The 20,192-nt window shown below is 37.7% G+C and overlaps 1 protein-coding gene across 1 annotated transcript in view; it reads left to right on the top strand.

The window, feature by feature from the left end:
* Positions 1–20,192, top strand: part of LOC138702132 (Fanconi anemia group J protein homolog) — a 320,429-nt gene that overhangs the window by 29,520 nt on the left and 270,717 nt on the right. Inside the window, exon 3 of the mRNA XM_069829730.1 lies at positions 798–909. Within this exon, the coding sequence (XP_069685831.1) occupies positions 798–909 (112 nt within the window). The remainder of the gene's footprint in view (positions 1–797; positions 910–20,192) is intronic.

Genomic DNA, 20,192 nt, shown 5'->3' with positions numbered 1-20,192 from the left:
ATGTTCTCTCATTACTGATCCTTGTCATTCCCTTACACTCGTTCACAATTTACTATAGCCTCTCGTTTCTTTTCCGATCTAAATTCTTTCATGCATCCCCTCCTTTTAAAACCGAATGACGTCATTCAAAATTGACACTTTTACAATTCATGTCTTGATTTCCATTTCACTTATATCGAACACTCTATTTCTAATAATAGGCCTACTTGTTACTAACCTTACTACACCATTATCCAATATGTTCGTTATTATGTCTGTTTCTTGTGTACATTCCAGTTTATTTTTTACATACTATGCTTCGCTATCTAGCTAGCTTCTCCCACCATACTTCTCGTCTATCTTCATTATCTCTGTCTTCTCACTTGACTCTCTACTAACCGTCTCTGGACCAGATACATCCACTTCACCCATTTATGTTATAAATAAATTCATCTTCTTTTTCCTTCTCTTCATCTCAGCCCTTGCACTCCAGAAACACTTTCACTTCCCCCTCGACATCGACCTTCCTTCCCCCTCAGCTAATTAATTAATTTCCCGAATCTCTTAAATTTTTGCTCGTGACACTTGACTTCATTACACTTGTACTTAAGCCGCTCTTATCGCTTTTATTCTACATAAATAAACACTTTTCTTGGAAAGTAGTCCTACTTACAGTCAATACTTCATCAGTTACACATATTTAGGAAAATGATTGAATAGTACTGGCAAAATTTTACAATTTGTCATGTAAAACCTAAACATATTAGCTGTCACACTGGTGTGGCTGTTAGTGAATGTAGACAATCTTGATTTTCTAGGTGATCCGCGGACTTCGCCACATGACGAACACCATCATCGAGAGCCCGACCGGCTCGGGCAAGACTCTGTCGCTCATCTGCTCGACTCTCGCGTGGCAGAGGGCTGAGATGGGTGAGTACATTGCCTGCTTTTGGAATGATGCGCTCACCATGTGTCCGAGTGTTGGATTTTGCAAGATGTCTGTTCACTTGTGCTGGACATCGCGTTAGAGTTCGTGTGATGGCGTTCATTGAGTTTTCTTCTGGGTTCCATTTGACAAAGAGTGAGGGCTCATGCTTTGCCCGTACAGTTCTACAAGTCCGGCCCTTTATTGCCTTGTTTATTTCTTGAACGAAGACACGGCGGCCTTGCTGTTCGACTTGCTATCTTTTTTATTGCTTTCAGCAGAACGAAGCCTCGAATTCTGTTCGACCCTTGTTGGCGCGTCCGTGTATTCCCGGCCTTAGGTTTATGTTCACATTCACAACAGTGGCAATTCTCTGTGATAAAGTTGTTGATCCCATCCTAAATCATAAATGTGATCTGGGGTCCCATGCACAACTCCACAATCCGTAGGACGAGGGTTTGATTTTGGGGTGATCCCTCTAGAGCAGGGCTGGGCAGCAAGAGCGGATTCTACTCTCTCACGGGGAGCCATATGATATCTCTTCATCCCCTTTCTTCCCCGCCGAACACCGCGCAGCGTTGATTCAGTGATGGCTGAATATTAAGCGTCCCCGTTTAGAGTCTAGTTCCCCTCCCGATGCCCAGCCCTGCTGTAGAGAATCTGCGTTCGGCATAGGGTCCATTGCCGATGTGCCCCTTCTCTTCTCCTTTCGACAGTAAAGAAATTGTAATGTTGTTGTTTTCTAATGCCAGGCGTTTGACAATAAAGTTATTTGACCTCTTGAACTCCAATATCTTTCAAAGATATTATCATGGTCAGCCACTGAAGCACAGATTTTGAGGTGTTCCGAATCCATTTCTTGGTTTGAGTTGCACAATGGGCAGTTAGGGGACTGATATAAGAAATTGTAATGTACCAGATATATTGCGATTTCAATATAATTTTCCGAATTTAGAGTTCAAAGAATAAAAGCATCTTCAACAGAAAGAAGACCTTTAGGCAAATCTTGATGAAGATATATTGAGTCAGAAACATATGATCCGTTTCACGCGCTAAAGGCGCTCATGTAGAAATTGATCTTGCTGCCATCTCTTATCTTTAGGAGAACTTATTACATCTAGCAGCGCACCAAATGACGAAAAGATAAACTAATTACTCCATGTACAGTGACTGAATTCCATGCATCCAGCAGCGCATCTGGTGGCGAAAAAGTTAAGCTATATGCAGAAAATATTCCCCCTCCCCACCCCTTCTCAAACAAACCCAATTTAAAATAAAACATTCAAATTTTTATTCCTCACATCATCTTCCACTGAAAATTCTTATTGGAGCCAACAGGAAGATGAAACAGAGGGTCTGTTTTACACTGCCCAATTAAAATACAACCGAACGAGACAGAAAAGAAAACGAAAGGTTACATAACTTTTATGCTCGACCATGCCGAAATGTAGTAATTATACACCTGGTAGCAGACCTTTAATGCATGTCATTAAAGTACACCTACTCATTAAAGGTCAGGTCTTTCAGCCAATGACGACTCAGGTTACAACTGTTTAGCCAATGACAGGTCAGCTTTCTACCGTTATAAAACCGCAAGTATCGATTTTTCTCGGATATGCAATCGAAAGAGAATTAACGAAAAGTCACGGAGGCTGGAAATCCAATACTGTCGCAGAAGGTTATGTTCTGTTACTATAATAATTAGCGTTAATTGTAAATAATATTCAAATAAATTCAATTTGTCATCTCGTTTTTCAATGTCTAATTTAATTTCAATGTTATCTCAGTAGGTTCTTATGGCCTAGCAAGGTCAATGTGGACATCTGTTCCTCGGAAAAAATCAATACTTTCGCGTCTGCGCACATCTCACAACATACGGGACATTGCTCAAAAATTAATAATATCAAGTTAGAAATATGGTCGAGCATAAAAAGTCGTATGAAACTCGCCTATAATGGTAATTAAGAAGCTCGTTTCATAAATATCCATACTCACTTCTTAATTACCTTCATTATAGGCTCGTTGCATAATGTACTATTATTCTGTTCGATTTTCGATTAACACATATTTGATCGGTTAATCGGATGTTTAAATTTATCGGTTTGCTTAGTTGATTGAACCGACAGTTATGTGCCTACATTCAGTGTAGAATTTGAAGAAGCAAGAAGAAGCTGACGTGACCTCAGCGTGCGTTAGACGTAAGAGTAGCTGATATCTGCATGACGGGAAATGTGAACTTTCCAATACAAACCGATATGCGACAGGAGAACAGGAAGAAACAAATAAATCAGACATATTAATAGATTCCAGAAATGAAATACAGAACGAATCTGAAAAGTGTGCTAATATATTTATGGATGTAAAAGCAGAAACACAAGACATGTGCGACATACTGTACAGACTTGTACCACACAATTCAGGCGCTGGATGCAATAACAGCTTAAGTTGAAAACCCATGTTTTCAGAAAACAATGTCAAAGTTTTAGAAGAATGTATAAATTTTAATACTACATATCCTCGTATCATTTGTTTTGTATAATATTTTAGACTGTATAAATGATTAAAATGCAATATCAGTTATAATTTAAACACAATGCATTTTAAATATCTGTAAATAAAGTATGGAAAGCTCAAGTAGTAGCATAGAAAGTCTGAGAATTCTTAAATTAGAGTACCTAGACATTAAAACCTGTAGAAAGGTGTTATTTCACTAACATAGGCCTACACGAACTTCATTGAATGAATAATAAGAAATAATAGTACGTTAAGGCTTCAGCCTATCAAAATAATACACAATAAGCATTTTTAGCTGATAAGCCTTTATATTTTTTATGGAAATATACTGTACAAACAAAATAGCATTTGTTCTAAATTTCTAATAAGAAAAACAGGAGATGTATTAAGAAAATCAGTTCTGAAACTATGCTGCAGATGAAAACTCCTCTACTATACTAGGTGTTCAGTTCAAAATGTGTCATGGCTCGCTGTATGCCGTCATGTGGCTAGCCGATGAGCCTAGAGAATTCAATCTTCCTACACTTCCGCAGAGGTGTATAACCTAAGAGGCAAGAAGTTGCCTAGCAAGTACGGCGTTCATTCTGAAGAGTACGTACCGATACGTACGGTAACGCCGGTAGTGGCAGGAATGTAAATTGTTTGGAAATACGTACTGTCGGGATGTGGGGAGAGGATTAAGACGATTACTTACGTATTTGTTGACATTAACTTCGACGGTCAACATGGACACGGAGCATTTGATTTGTACTGTGGAATGTTACCGTACGCAACCGATGATAACAAATACCCTGCGTACGACTTGCCGGCGCAAAACACAGTTCGAAAGAGGTTATGGTAGCACACAGACCGTACAGACCGCCATCTGTTGCTACGACGTTCAAGTTATACCGTACACGTTCTCAAGTTCAGATTGAAGAACGCCTTAAATAATAGGCAACTTCTGTAACATATAAGCTGAAACTCGCTTCAAATCGGTGACCCAACAACAGTGACGTCATGACACACTTTGAAATGAACACCCAGTAGTGTCAAATATTGCTATTCATGTTCATGATATCACTTTCAGCACTGGTTCAGAATCCAAAATATTTTGAAGGGAACATGCATTTTATAGCTTCAAGAATTTCAATAATGAAATTCTATAATTTTTCCTTGACTATTACACTTTTACTACGTCACACTACTTTTGACCAATAAAAAGGTAGGAAAGGACGTCTTTCAACCAATCATGGTTGCTTATCGCACAGTTTTATCGCGTCCCTAGCATTTGTTTAATTTTATCGCGTCCCTAGCATTTGTTTAATTTTATCGCGTCCCTAGCATTTGTTTATTTTTATCACTACCCTAGCATTTGTTTCTTTGTTTGCCAACATTTCAAACTGCACTGGTCTGGACGTCAAAAAAAAAAAAAAAAAAAAAAACAGAAAATTACAAACCACTCCAGTCGATGCACAGCAGTTTCAAATATGACTCGCAATGGCATTCAAGAACAAGAATTAATAAAGATCACTGGTCATAGCTATGCATCTTCCCTGAAACCCTATTTACAAATAAATGAGAGCACTATTCGGAAATCCTGAATAAGTTGAGGGATACACCATGTACATCAACGAGTTCACTTCTTTTACGCACACGTCCAATATAACATCAACTGAACCACCAACCACTAAAACATTCAAATTTGAAAATTGTACCTACTTTCAATAATAAAATTGTTTCTTTTAAAATTATTCATGTTTATTTTTTATTTCATCATTGTTAATTAAAATGTTTCTTGTTTATTTCATCATCCCTAATTAAAACTTTTCTAACACTGGTTTATATGATATTATGGATAGTCACGTATCAGAGATTGTTTAATACTAAGATTTATTGAAAATCATCTGTCAAGTGACGTCGATTACTGGGATCGGGATAATTGAAGTGGAATGCAACTGTTTTAATACAAATGAAACTGAATCAACAAAGCCTTCTTGACCAGTAACCGTCCACAGAGTTCATTGAAGATTCCATAGTTGGCACAACTGATAAGAAATCAGTTATTCATAACACACTATTGCCATATATTAGCGTAATATTTATAATGTTGAGATGGTACAAATTTGAAGACAGTTTTGTATTTTCGTAAATAAATTAATATTTTATTGTATTGGAGTACTTCGTTATTTCTAATCTTTATATACTTTCTTCTAATCGTGTAATAGTCAATTAAATCCCACTCGAGTTTTGATTTTCTCTAGATAAATCAAAACCTCTAGTGAGATTACTGTTGATAATTTTAAGCCAGGACGAGGAGGATTTTTTAGATTAAGCTCTTCCATTGGTGGTATATTATGTCCTAAAAACTGAATGTCTGGCAAACGGTATTGTAAGTAGATGATACTGCCAAAGACCCTGATGTGTAAAACATGAGTGTAACATATTTTTGTGTTGCGTATTTTGAACCTTTCGACTTAGCACGGCACTTCACATAATGAACTCTCCTGCCATTTACGGTCAACGAAATAAAATAAAACTTTTACAGTCGATAGAGAAGACATGGAAGATTATGAAAATGCCTTCGCCGGAATAATGGCTTAAGTAGAATTAAGTTATTATGCACCCAGCGCCTTAATTATGTATTGATGACAGAACAACTTGGACAGTGATTAAATCATAAGTGTCAAACTCTGAGACTGTGGTTCATTCTCGGTTAGTTGATGTTACATAATAATGATAAAAATAATAATAATAATAATAATAATAATAATAATAATAATAATAATAATAATAATAATACTTACTTACTGGCTTTTAAGGAACCCGGAGGTTCATTGCCGCCCTCACATAAGCCCGCCATTGGTCCCTATCCTGAGCAAGATTAATCCAGTCTCTACCATCATATCCCACCTCCCTCAAATCCATTTTAATATTATCCTCCCATCTACGTCTCGGTCTCCCCAAAGGTCTTTTTCCCGCCGCCTCCCAACTAACACTCTATATGTATTTCTGGATTCGCCCATACTTGCTACATGCCCTGCCCATCTCAAACGTCTGGATTTAATGTTCCTAATTATGTCAGGTGAAGAATACAATGCGTGCAGTTCTGTGTTGTGTAACTTTCTCCATTCTCCTGTAACTTCATCCCTCTTAGCCCCAAATATTTTCCTAAGCACCATATTCTCAAACACTCTTAATCTCTGCTCCTCTCTCAAAGTGAGAGTCCAAGTTTCACAATCATACAGAACAACCGGTAATATAACTGTTTTATAAATTCTAACTTTCACATTTTTTGACAGCAGACTGGATGACAAAAGCTTCTCAACCGAATAATAACAGGCATTTCCCATATTTATTCTGCGTTTAATTTCCTCCCGAGTGTCATTTATATTTTTTACTGTTGCTCCAAGATATTTGAATTTTTCCACCTCTTCGAAGGAAAAATCTCCAATTTTTATAGTTCCATTTCGTACAATATTCTGGTCACGAGACATAATCATATAGGCCTACTTAGTCTTTTCAGGATTTACTTCCAACCCTATCGCTTTACTTGCTTCAAGTAGAATTTCCGTGTTTTCCCTAATCGTTTGTGGGTTTTCTCCTAACATATTCACGTCTATCCGCATAGACAAGAAGCTGATGTAACCCGTTCAATTCCAAACCCTCTGTGTTATCCTGAACTTTCCTAATGGCATACTCTAGAGCAAAGTTAAAAAGTAAAGGTGATAGTGCATCTCCCTGCCTTAGCCCGCAGTGAATTGGAAACGCATCAGATAGAAACTGGCCTATACGGACTCTGCTGTAAGTTTCACTGAGACACATTTTAATTAATCGAACTAGTTTCTTGGGAATACCAAATTCAATAAGAATATCATATAAAACGTCTCTCTTAATAATAGTAGTTGCATATTGAGTCTATGCAGCTGTTGACGCTTTCAATTAGTCCGTGGAGGAGCCGTGGCCACAGCGTGTCGCGCCGTGCCTGGCGCCGATGTCACAGTCTGCCGGCCCGTTTACGTGCTGTGCCGCCCCCCCCCCCTCCGTCACAGTATGGGATTGTGATTGATAAGAGGCTGTATTTGTCACCTTCCACGTCACAAGTGGTTAGCTGCACGCTCTGCCTTCGGCTAATTATCCAAAGTACTGGGATCGAGTCCGCAGACCGGATATCGTGCTGCGGTTGCTGGAATCGGATGTATCAGTTGGACCCATCACATCGGATTTGCGTGAAATCAGGAAATTACGTATGTCCTCCTGTCCCGTAGCAGACGGGTCCTATTCCTGAGGTATAATTTGCTCTGACAAGTTGTCAGCTTGTGTGTGATGCTAATGACAGACACGCACTATTTTTCCCTACTTCGGAAGGAAGTTTCGTACTAACCCGTGCTAGTGCCGCATGACACAACAAACAAAAGAAATATGTCTCTTCCTTAATGGAAATATGCTGACAGATTTTTAGCTGTTCGTAACGTCACATGTTTCATGATTTCTTTGTAATTATTCAAAACTTTTTGGAGTGTTCAGTGGTTGGTACCAATTGTTGCAGTCGACGTCCATTAAGAATACAAATTACGTTCAAATAATTTAGAATGTTTCTTAATAAGATTATATTGATTCATTATTTTCGATAACCGTCGAATGAATTAAATTCAAAAGAATTTAATGCAATTGCATAACATCAGTAACAACTGGACGAATCCTCCGTGTATGCATGACAAATATTACCCTCCCATCTATGCCTTGGCCTCCCCAAAGGTATTTTTCCTTCCGTCCTCCCAACTAACACTCTATATGCATTTCTGGATTCGCCCGTACGTGCTACATGCCCTGCCCATCTCAAACGTCTGCATTTAATGTTCCTAATTATGTCAGGTGAAGAATACAATGCGTGCAGTTCTGTGTTGTGTAATTTTCTCCATTCTGCTGTAACTTCATCCCTCTTAGCCCCAAATATTTTGGTAGGCACCTTATTCTCCAATACCCTTAACTTCTGTTCCTCTCTTAAAGTGAGAGTCCAAGATTCACAACCAAACAGAACAACCGGTAATGTAATCATCATCATCGTCATCATCATCATCATCATCATCATAATCAACAACACGGCATGGGCCTATCGACCCGTTCCGTCCCCAATTAGAACTGTTGCCTCCATCGAAGTCTCGGACGACCTACATCTCTTCTGCCTTCTGGACGATATTGGAAAGCTATCTTTGGGAAACGCTCTTCCTCTATCCTATCTAGGTGGTGCATCCATTTACTCTGATAATCCTTCACGAGTTGATCTAGTTCTTCTATCTGTAGTTCATTCCTTATCTCTTCGTTTCTCATATGCTCAAGTCGTGAAATTCCTGCTACTGATCGCAGATACCTCATCTCAGAGGCTTCAAGCCGCCTTTTGTCCTCTTTTGTTAATGTCCAAGTTTCTGCGCCGTATAGGAGTATTAGTAATGCAACTGATTTGTACAACTTCATGTGTGTATCTTTCCTTACTCTGTTTCCTAAGGACCTCCTTAAAGTTCCACATATCCATTGGTATTTATGTAGCTTTTCTTCCATGTCCGTTTTTTTCTGATAGGATACTCTGCAACCTAAATATTTAAAATCGCTTACTTGCTCAATAATAATAACAGGTAATGTAACTGTTTTATAAATTCTAACTTTCAACTTTTTTGTGAGCAGACGGTGATAGAAGCTTCTCAACCGAATAATAACAGGCATTGTCCATATTTATTCTGCGTTTAATTTCCTCCTGAATATCATTTATATTTGTTACTCCAAGATATTTGAATTTTTTCACCTCTTCTATTACACAGTAACATTTTTTCTTAGACGAGTTTTCTGTGGCTTATTCGATTTGTGTGAAGGAATTTCCTTGTCTTAGCGAATTGTCTGCTCAGAGTGGCGTTATACTGTCGTTCATGTCATATACTGTAATTAATTTAAATATTCGGCTACCTAACCTCTCATCATCATCATCATCATCATCATCATCATCATCATCATCATCATCATCATCATCATCATCATATTCTGTACTCGTAGTAACTAGGAGTTAGAATTTTGTGTTCTAGAAACATGCCAGATATTCATCTAAATATTCTGTTAAAAATATCCAAATATTCTCTTAATGATTAAATTGGTTTATGTAGTATGCGAAATGACACTCGTATGTGTATATTTTCTTCATTATTAATTTGCTTTGTATTCTTTTTTGCGCAACATTTACTTCAAATATCATTGTGATAAAGTATCATCTTCATGTTCTCTTCTGAGTATCTCAGTCTTCTGTCATTTAACGTGAACTTAAAGGCTGAGAAAGTCCTTTCCAAGTCACATGATGTCACTGAATACATTTTGTAAAATGAGATAGATATATTATTTTATTATATTTATTGCTAACCAGCATAAGATCCCGTAATAGTTTGTTTGAATTCAGCATCACACGTATGTAATACGAGCATTAATTCAAACACAGAAATAACCAGATGAGCAACTGAACGAGAATTAGAAAATAAATAATTAATAAACACGGAGACAAAACACTTTTCAAATATGCACTTATATTTAACGTATCAAATTTTTCTCAGACTGTGAAATATGCATATATGAATGAATGAATGAATGAATGAATAAATGAATGAATGAATGAATTTAGCCTATAACATCCCTTGAGGGGTAAGGCCTCCCACCGGTAGGTGGGGTAGCTTTACGAGCACTCAATGCATCTATATTCTCTATTAAATTTTATATTATGAAAGCATTTATGCTGAAATGCAGTCATACTATAAATCGGCAACGTATGTAGGCTAATTTACTCTCAAAATAGGTTTATACATACAGTCTCATCCTTTATAATAACTCTAATGGTAATGGAGATAAGACTAGTAAGGCCCGCACCGCCCCATTGGATAATGTCCCTGGTGCAGGGGAGTGCCACCTCTAGACCGGTTCGGCCTCCCCAGTGTCCTGTCACTTTCTACGACCATCGGAATCACGACTGGAGTTTCTCACAGAACGAAGTAAAATTATGTCAGCATATTACTGTAGTTGTGTCACATCGCTAAATCAACGTTAAGCAGATCTGTGTCCTGCACGATCGCAGTCGCTTTCGTAGAAGCGCAATTTAAGTGACCTCGAGTGCATTGCTGCGAGATAGTCGGATTCCTGTGCCGTGCCGAGATGTGAAACTTCGGAGCTGCGTGTCGGAGGGAAAGCTGAGAGCCGTCTGTTGGATCCGTGAACAAGAACTGTTCTGCGACTGCGTGAAAGGGGGAGCTGTGTGTTGGATCCGTGGCCAAGAACTGTTCTGCGATTGCGTGAAAGGGGGAGCTATCTGTGGATCCGTGGCCAAGAACTGTTCTGCGACTGCGTGAAAGGGGGAGCTGTGTGTTGGATCCGTGGCCAAGAACTGTTCTGCGATTGCGTGAAAGGGGGAGCTATCTGTGGATCCGTGGCCAAGAACTGTTCTGCGACTGCGTGAAAGGGGGAGCTGTGTGTTGGATCCGTGGCCAAGAACTGTTCTGCGACTGCGTGAAAGGGGGAGCTGTGTGTTGGATCCATGGCCAAGAACTGTTCTGCGACTGCGTGAAAGGGGGAGCTATCGGATCTTGTGGGGTTGTGTGAAGGATAAAGGGTACTGTACACAAATTAAGTTCCAAACATTGAAGAACTAAAGCGAAGGATCAGAGATGCAGTACAGAATACCAGTCCTGACATACTACGAAACACGTGAAGAGGGCTTCACTTCCGTCTAGAAACCCTACGACCAAATAGAGGAGCGCATGTTGAAGAGATCACAAGGGAATGATACTTTTTAGTTGGAATTTGCATAGAGAGAATTGCAAGTTGCTATCTGTACAGATTGTAAATAAAATTCTTCTTAGAAGAAATTGCCGCGCACTCTTAGCGGTACTTCTTTAGCAAAAAATGTGAAAAATTGTAGAACTATATCTGTAAATCGTTTTTTGCGAAGTCCCAGTAATTTATCGCCGTACTTTGTGTAATGGTAAAGGAAGAGGTTAACCTGTAATGAATTCTGTCAAATCGTTGTCTGTTAAAGTTGATGTTCGAATGCGTTTTTTTATGGATGATCGCTCGCCTCTGTTGCTTTGTGCTCATATTCCGCTCAAGAAAATTTTCTTTGTTTCTCTGGCTCACCTTTCGGTAGGTTTGAGGTAAGGGACACTTAAGAAATAAAAAAAAAAAAAAAAAAGAGAAGGAAGAAAGAAAAATTAGAATCTCAGAAGAGGTAAAGCTCTTTAACCGACGAGCCTTGAAAAGTTTCGGCACTTCGCTTTGTACAAAGAGCAGGATGTAGAGAAGGGGTTGAAATAAAAGAGAGACTCGCTTTTTAAGAGCCAAATTGCTACCACCCCCTCCTTAACCTTAGAAAATAAAATGTGTCTGTACTTACCCACCCTCTTCTAATGGCAACACCTTTTGACATGTCTTCATCAACTCTTGTGTGACACCCGCATCGCTAAAGAAAAACCATTAAAAGTGGGGAGGGCAGCACAACAGGGGCATAAGCAGCTGCTTGCAGTCGGGGTGTGTTATCATCATCGTCAATAAATGAAGAATGAGGTGGCATAATGAAAAAGAAAACTAGAGATCTACCAGTATAATAATAATAATAATAATAATAATAATAATAATAATAATAATAATCATCATCATCATCATCTAAACGCACAAGGACTGGTCCTTCAGGGTCCGTTCCAAGACTCAATTCTTCTGGTCAGGCCATCTTCTATATATTTCTTTACACTGCAAGTGGGCAAGCACCCGGTGGCAGTGGTATACACAATATAAACAATACCGGTACACAATAAAATTACAATACAATTATACAATACACAATACAATTATACAATACACAATACAATTATACAATACACAATACAATTATATACACAATACAATAAGAATACACAATACAATTTAACACAATAATTACAGTTAATAATAAAACATAAAATACCTAATTTTACAATACAACCTATATATGTATAGGCCCTACATAAGTTTCAATAGTCTTTCACTTTACTCTCATCTCACTCACTGTAGTGACTTATGACGCATTTCACTGACACTTTAGGACACATTTCACTGACACTATAGAACATATTTCACTGACGCTATAAATTATCACTGATCGGAACTATTCAGTGCACTGTAAAACCATAACTTCACTGACTCACCTCGCTTCACTGATACAACAGTTCAAATAAGTCAAATAATTACACCCTTATGCATACTTATGAACAGAACTACATTTAAGCTAAACATTTCTAGTCTAAGGCCCTCTTACACACTATTTTTAAATAATTTACAATTCAAACCAGGGAAGTATCTCGTTAGGCAAAATAAATACATGTCACCTTAAAAAATTAAATGTTAAATGTCACCTTAATTATAGTTTGCACTTTATACACAACTTTTTAAGTTAGTCTTGAACCTCCTTAAGGAAGGACAGCCCTCAAAGACCGCTGCAGGTAGGTCATTCCAATCATTTATAGTTCTATTTAACAATGAGAATTTACCTACATCCGTTTTCTGTTTCCTACATTTGATTTTAAAAGCATGATCGTTCCTACCATAGTACGTTGGCTTCTCTAACTGAGCCGTTATGTCTACCCACGCTTTCTGACCTAGATGTGCTCTATACAATGATGTTATTCTAGTTTCCTACGTCTGTTTTCCAAAGTTTCCCATTTAAGTTCGTTTATCGTATCTTTTATCGTATCTTTCTGGTCTTCCAATATCCCTCCTTCCTATTGGCTTATACTGTAGTGCCAGTTTCGGTAACCTAAATCCCTTCTTTCTCAAAATATGATTTTTTCACTGTAACCTTATCTTTCTATTCTGCTAAGCATGCTTCTTATACTTTCAGTTTTGACACGATCTATTCTACAGAATCCTGCTATCGGTCTTAAGAATTTCATTTGTTGAGCTTCTAATTTGTTTTGTCTTTTTTTTTTTAATGTCCCCATTTCAGAGGCAAAAGGTAAAGTGGGTTTTAATGTTATTTTGTATATTCTTTAATTATACAGCCTCAGACATGCATTTTTGAAAATATCTTCTAATTTTTTCATTTAGTTTATTGAAATTATTAATTTTACTGTCAATGTATGTTTCTTTTATATCTGATATATTTCTTAAATAGTTTAAATTGCTGACCTTTTCTATTATATTCCCATCAACAACAATTTTATACCGTAGCATTTCATTGCCATTGTATTTGTTTTTTCCACTGATATTATGATGCCAAAAATTGGAAATTTATCTTTTGAAGAGGTGGAGAAGTTCAAGTAACATGGAGCAACAGTAACAAATATAAATGATAGGCCTACTCGGGAGGAAATTAAACACAGAATAAATATGGGAAATGCCTGTTATTATTCGGTTGAGAAGATTTTATCATCCAGTCTGCTGTCAAAAAAGTGAAAGTTAGAATTTATAAAACAGTTATATTACCGGTTGTTCTGTATGGTTGTGAAACTTGGACTCTCACTCTGAGAGAGGAACATAGGTTAAAGGTGTTTGAGAATAAGGTGCTTAGGAAAATATTTGGGGCTAAGAGGGATGAAGTTACAGGAGAATGGAGAAAGTTACACAACACAGAACTGCACGCATTGTATTCTTCACCTGACATAATTAGGATCATTAAATCCAGACGTTTGAGATGGGCAGGACATGTAGCACGTATGGGCGAATCCAGAAATGCATATAGATTGTTAGTTGGGAGGCCGGAGGGAAAAAGACCTTTAGGGAGGCCGAGACGTAGATGGGACGATAATATTGAAATGGATTTGAGGGAGGTGGGATATGATGATAGAGAATGGATTAATCTTGCTCAGGATAGGGACCAATGGCGGGCTTATGTGAGGGCGGCAATGAACCTCCGGGTTCCTTAAAAGCCAGTAAGACTTACTTAGTATAGTATTATGATGCCATACTCGGAGGAGACTTTGAACAGATTGTGGGCTTATTTCTCTTTAATCATCTTCGGTTCTATTTAATAGGACTTGGTCATCAGCATATAGTAGAATGGATTCTGTAATATTTCGCGATTTGGATTTGGATAATTCCTTCACTATTTGAAATTTGTAGTTTCTCTAGATGGATGTAATGCTACATATGGGGACTGAGGTAAGATTAAAATAGATCTTTACGCACAGAAAACTTGATATTCTGTCGAAATATTGTATAACTTGATTATTAAAACATTATTTGGTCCACATAAAATACTCTAATTTTATACACTTAAATTTCTTTTTGTTCACAGAACATAATAGCTAAGAGTTTTGTCGTAAAGATGAGGTGTTTGTGTTGAGTCGTGTCTGTATTGTGGTATGTGTTTGTGTTAATGTTTCGCAACTTTGTGCTTTGTTTTGTAATTATGTTGTGTTTGATTTGTTTGTATTGGCGTGTTATTTCATATTTTGTTTTGTATTTACAATTTTTATGTTCTTTGTATTGTATTTTGTATTTGTGTTTTTTTTTTTTTGTGTAAATTGTGTTTACAATTCATGTTGGAATTTTTCCGCTAACAAGCAACCATTCTCATTGGGACAGAGAAAAAGTTAATTTTTTTCTTCCACCATGTTAATAATGTCAAAACAAGTGCTTATACAAATTTTGGCCACTCCACCGCAATGATGATGCCGTTCTGAAAGTGATTTTCCCTGGGGCAGTTTACAAAAAAAACACAATTTCATGGAAAGATTTATTGGAACAGATACAGAATTGTAGTGCTATTTTTCAACATGTTCCCCACCAGAATTGAGACTTTGTCACACCGTGGGATCACGAGAGAAGTGCACAATGCGACACAAGGATACAAATATTGATCCCATGGTATGACAAGTATCTGAACTCTGGTGGGAATATGCTGTTTCAATAAATCTTTCCATGAAATTGTGTTTTTTTTTGTAAACGGCCCCAGGGAAAACCATATTCTGGACTGCCTCGTAATTGAGGTGGAGTGGCCATAATTTGTAGAAGCACTTGTTTTGGCATTATTAACATGGTGGAAGGAAAAATTTAACTTTTTTATTTGTCCCCGTGAGAATGTGTGCTTGTAAGTCAATTAACTTCTTAATACTCGTATTGACACACTGTTGTTCCCGTCTATGTGACTTATCAAACAGTAATCTCACTAGAGGTTTTGATTTATCTAGAGAAAATCAAAACTCGAGTCGGATTTAATTGACTATTACACGATTAGAAGAAAGTATATAAAGATTAGAAGTAACGAAGTACTCCAGTACAATAAAATATTAATTGGCTTACGAAAATACAACTGTCTTCAAATGTATTATTGTACCATCTCAACATTACGCTAGATGGCAGTAGTGTTTTATGATTATGTTTTCTCGTTACCGGTATCAGTTATGCCAACTATGGAATCATCATTGAACTCTGTGGACTGTTACTAGTCAAGAAGGCTTTGTTGATTCTGTTTCATTTTTATTAAAACATTTGCATTCCACTTCAATCATCCGGATCCCAGTAATCAGCGTCACTTGACAGATGATTTTCAATAAATCTTAATATTAAACAATCTCTGATACGTGACTATCCATAATATCATATAGCAGAAGCTATAACAAACATAACCTAAATAATATAAACAAGTGTTAGAAAAGATTTAATTAGGGATGATGAAATAAACAAGAAACGTTTTAATTAACGATGATGAAATAAAAAAATAAACATGAATCATTTTAAAAGTAACAATTATTGAAAGTACACTCAGGGACAAAAAAACCGGACACTTTAATATTTGCTGGTATTTTGCAAAACATTATCTTCTCATACAGTATTATGGTAGCCATCTGTTGTTATGGAGACGTGTATACATTGTTGATTGCTTTTTGTTTTATAAACAAGCCATTACAACCAAATATTCCAATTTTGCTTTCGGAGTCTCAGCTATAACAATTTTGTCTCAACCATTTTGTGATTCATTATCGTTATCATTCGTTATTTCTTTATTTTTACATTTTCTGAGTTTAAGTGGGGTTGTAACATTTGTCTTAAAACAAGATGCGACCTGAGGATGTGGCTCGAGCTGTAGCCCTTTACGATGATGGACGCAGTGTACGTTACATTGCAAATGTTACGAATATGGCTAGAAGCACAACCCATGATGCCATAAAACGGTATATATATATATATATACCAGAAGACCAAGTTCGGGTCGTCCAAGAGCTACAAATCCAAATGAAGACAGGTATATGGTGTTGAGAGTTCTTAGGGAGCGCAACCTGCCAGCAATTTGTTAACATGCATGGACGCCCAATTTCGGCCAAAACAGTTAGAAGGAGGTTGAAAGCAAGTGGACTGATATCAAGTAGACCTGCAACTGGCCCCAGACTTCTCAGGATGCATCGAGTTGAACGACTGCGTTTTGCAAATGATCACAGGGATTGGAGAAATGGACAGTGGAGCTGTGTTCTGTTCACCGATGAGTCCCGTTTCAATCTGTGCTCACCTGATGGACGTGAAAGAGTTTGGAGAAGGAGGGGAGAACGATTTTCACAGTGTTGCATTTCCGAAAATGTGCCGTATGGAGGTGGTGGAGTGATGGTTTGGGCAGGAGTGTGTACGGATGCTCGCACAGAGTTGGTTTTTGTTGAAAATGTAAGACTAACAGCTGATAGGTATATAAATGAATGTTTGGCTGATCATGTTGTGCCATTTGGCCAATTTGTAGGCGATAATTTTGTTTTAATGCATGATAATGCACGGCCGCATATTGCCCATGCGGTCGGAGATTATCTCCAAGAAGTGGGAATCCATGTTCTTCCATGGCCAGCAAGGAGTCCAGACATGAACCCAATTGAACACGTGTGGGACATGCTGGGACGGCGTGTTAAGAATAGACGACCGAGACCAGAATCGTTACAAGAGTTGAGGCGAGCACTTGGCTAAGAATGGGAACTTATTCCTCAAGAAGACATTGTTAACCAAATTGAGAGCATGCCAAGACGTATGGATGCAGTTATTCAAGCCAGAGGGGGTAATACCCGTTACTAAAAAGAGTTTTTAATGTTTAAGGCACCATGAAATGAAAAAAAAAACAGTTAGACCAAACGATGCCATAGTTATACGCCCTTTGTAATTTTTTGTAAATTTTCTCATCAGAGATTTTTTTTTTCAAATGTTGTCGTATAAGGTGCTAAATGAAACATTATTTTGTTTAAATGGGTTTTGTTTCATTATGAAATAATTGGCAACAAAATACAAGCAAATATAGAAGTGTCCGGTTTTTTTTTTGTCCCTGAGTGTACAATTTTCAAATTTGAATGTTTGCGTAAAAGGAGTGAACTCATTGATGTACATGGTGTATCCCTCAACTTATTCAGGATTTCCGAATGGTGCTCTTCATTTATGACCAGTGATCTTTATTAATTCTTGTTCTTGAATGCCAATGCGAGTCATATTTGAAAGTGCTGTGCATCGACTGGAGTGGTTTGTATTTATTTTTTTTTTTTTGACGTCCAGACCAGTACAGTTTTGAAATGTTGGCAAACAAAGAAACAAATGCTAGGGTAGTGATAAAAATAAACAACTGCTAGGGACGCGATAAAATTAAACAAATGCTATGGACGCGATAAAATTGTGCGATAAGCAGCCATGATTGGTTGAAAGACGTCCTTTCTTATCGTTTTATTGGTCGAAAGTAGTGTGACGTGGTAAAAGTGTAATAGTCAGAATAAAACTCTAGTGTTGAAACATATCGTATCTGTTTTTATTAAAGTTAATATGCACGAGAACGTTTTCGCGTTACGGCACCATCAGACGCGTGAAAACGTTCACGTGCATATTAACTTTAATAAAAACAAATGGTATAAGTTAATGTGAAACGCTAATTTGTTTCAATATTAAAGTTTTATTTTGGTAAGCCAAATAGATGGAAATAACAGTGTATTAATGTTAATAAATTGTGTTTGTACTGCACCAACATTTTTTTTATCGCCGCGTAGGTATCTGTCCAGTCGTAAGGTAATAAATCATTCATTCATTGAATGGGTCCGTGACTCTCGAAAGGCTGCAGCCACTGGTTTAAGCCAATTACATTTACTATTAGCGAATGAGAGGTGTGAATGCTTCCTAGACTTTTATTTCAAAAGAATTTATGTCTGTTGGTGTGCACGTCCAGCTGTGTTCCTGAAGACCAATGTTACGAATCAGTCTGTGCCCCTCCTTGTATCCGCCGGCCACATTCACAGTTCCCACAAGTTTTCAAGCACAATCGATTCGGCAGCAGCGCTTTCCTTTGACGGCCGATCTCGTCGGAAGATATAAAACGACGTAAAACAAAAGACTTAGCGCGACAGTTTTCCGGTACTTCGTGGTTCCTTTGTTTTATTGCCGCATCAATTGTTTTGATATACATTAGTCAAAGTTACATATTTTTAACAATAGGTGACGTTGCTTTTTTTTAGTCACATACGCACAGCCCCAGGTTTTTGTTCGTAATTGTGTTAAAATGGAAGGGGAGAGCAAACGCATGCAACTTATTGTTCGCATATCGAGAGCTCTAGGCAGTGCCGCTTGGTGGCGTGCATAGCTTTGTGTCGTCGGTTATTTAATTCCCTCCTTCAATACCAAGTTCGTTCGCCATACTCTTTTCATGTCGGAAGCAAGTTTGTACGCAAAAATAAGGGGCTGGAGAAGTTTCTTTTCTCTTCTTAAACGAGTACTTAACACGAAGATTGCAGCTTGGTACTGCACACCTTCCTTCAAACACTGTTTTGTTAGCCCCCAGGAATCTAAAGAAAACAAGAAAAGTTTTGTAAGTCGAGGGAATTTGTGAGCAAGAAAGGCACGATAAGATTCTTGAGTATTTTAATCCACAGAGATGTCGGCGCTTTCATCAAGCCATTCACTGACACTTCGAAACTATCGCAGGGCTGCCAACTATTACGACCAAAAGGAAAATTATGACGGAAAAACAAAATTATCATAGCAGAAAATAGACATATTTATCTTCAGAAAAGACGAGAAAAATGTGTAAAAATTTTTTCCAATCGAGACTGAATTTCTAAAGGTAAGGTCACACGTCGCTACTTTTGCTGCGCAACTTTTGTACTGCAGCTGCAAAAGTTGCGTGTCGTGTTCACACGTAAGCCAAAAGCAGCGCGCTGCACACTACTTTTCGTGCTGCGCAACCCGAGTGCAGCAAAAGTTGCAACTGGAGGTTGCGAGTCTGTTCACACACAAGGCGCTACTTTTGCAGCCGCAGTCATGCTGCAGGTTTCCATCTCCGTGTTGACTTCTCAATATACATTTTGTGGTTATGTTCGCATTATTAATAAATTCATGCGAAAGCTTACTTATCTATTATTTGCTTTTCTGTCCTAACTAGTATTCAGAAATTGACATTATTTTTACTATAAAGCTTTTAAAAACGCCTATATACTTAAATGATAACCAACAGTATATTCACGTAATCAATGTTGGCAACCCTCCTCTTTGAAACTACGCTACAGAAAATTAAAAAAATGAATTATATTGTCAGCAATTATGCTCAGACTGTGTTGTGTATTTAATAACTGTTACAAATAATTTATTTTCATCACATTTAACATTAAAATATATCCAAACAATAAAAGTATCATTGGCACATTTGGGTGGCAACACTGGTCGCAACCGCAGCAAAAGTTTCAACAAAACCGATATCAAAAATGCTGCGGCTGCAACCCTGAGAACCCTGTTCACACGTCGCTACTTCTAAGCTGCGCGCAGCATGGAAAAGTAGCGAGCTGCAGGTTCTGCAGCG

Source organism: Periplaneta americana, chromosome 6 (assembly GCF_040183065.1).
Source record: "Periplaneta americana isolate PAMFEO1 chromosome 6, P.americana_PAMFEO1_priV1, whole genome shotgun sequence".
NCBI lineage: Eukaryota > Metazoa > Arthropoda > Insecta > Blattodea > Blattidae > Periplaneta > Periplaneta americana.
This window is presented reverse-complemented; position numbering and strand designations above follow the sequence as displayed.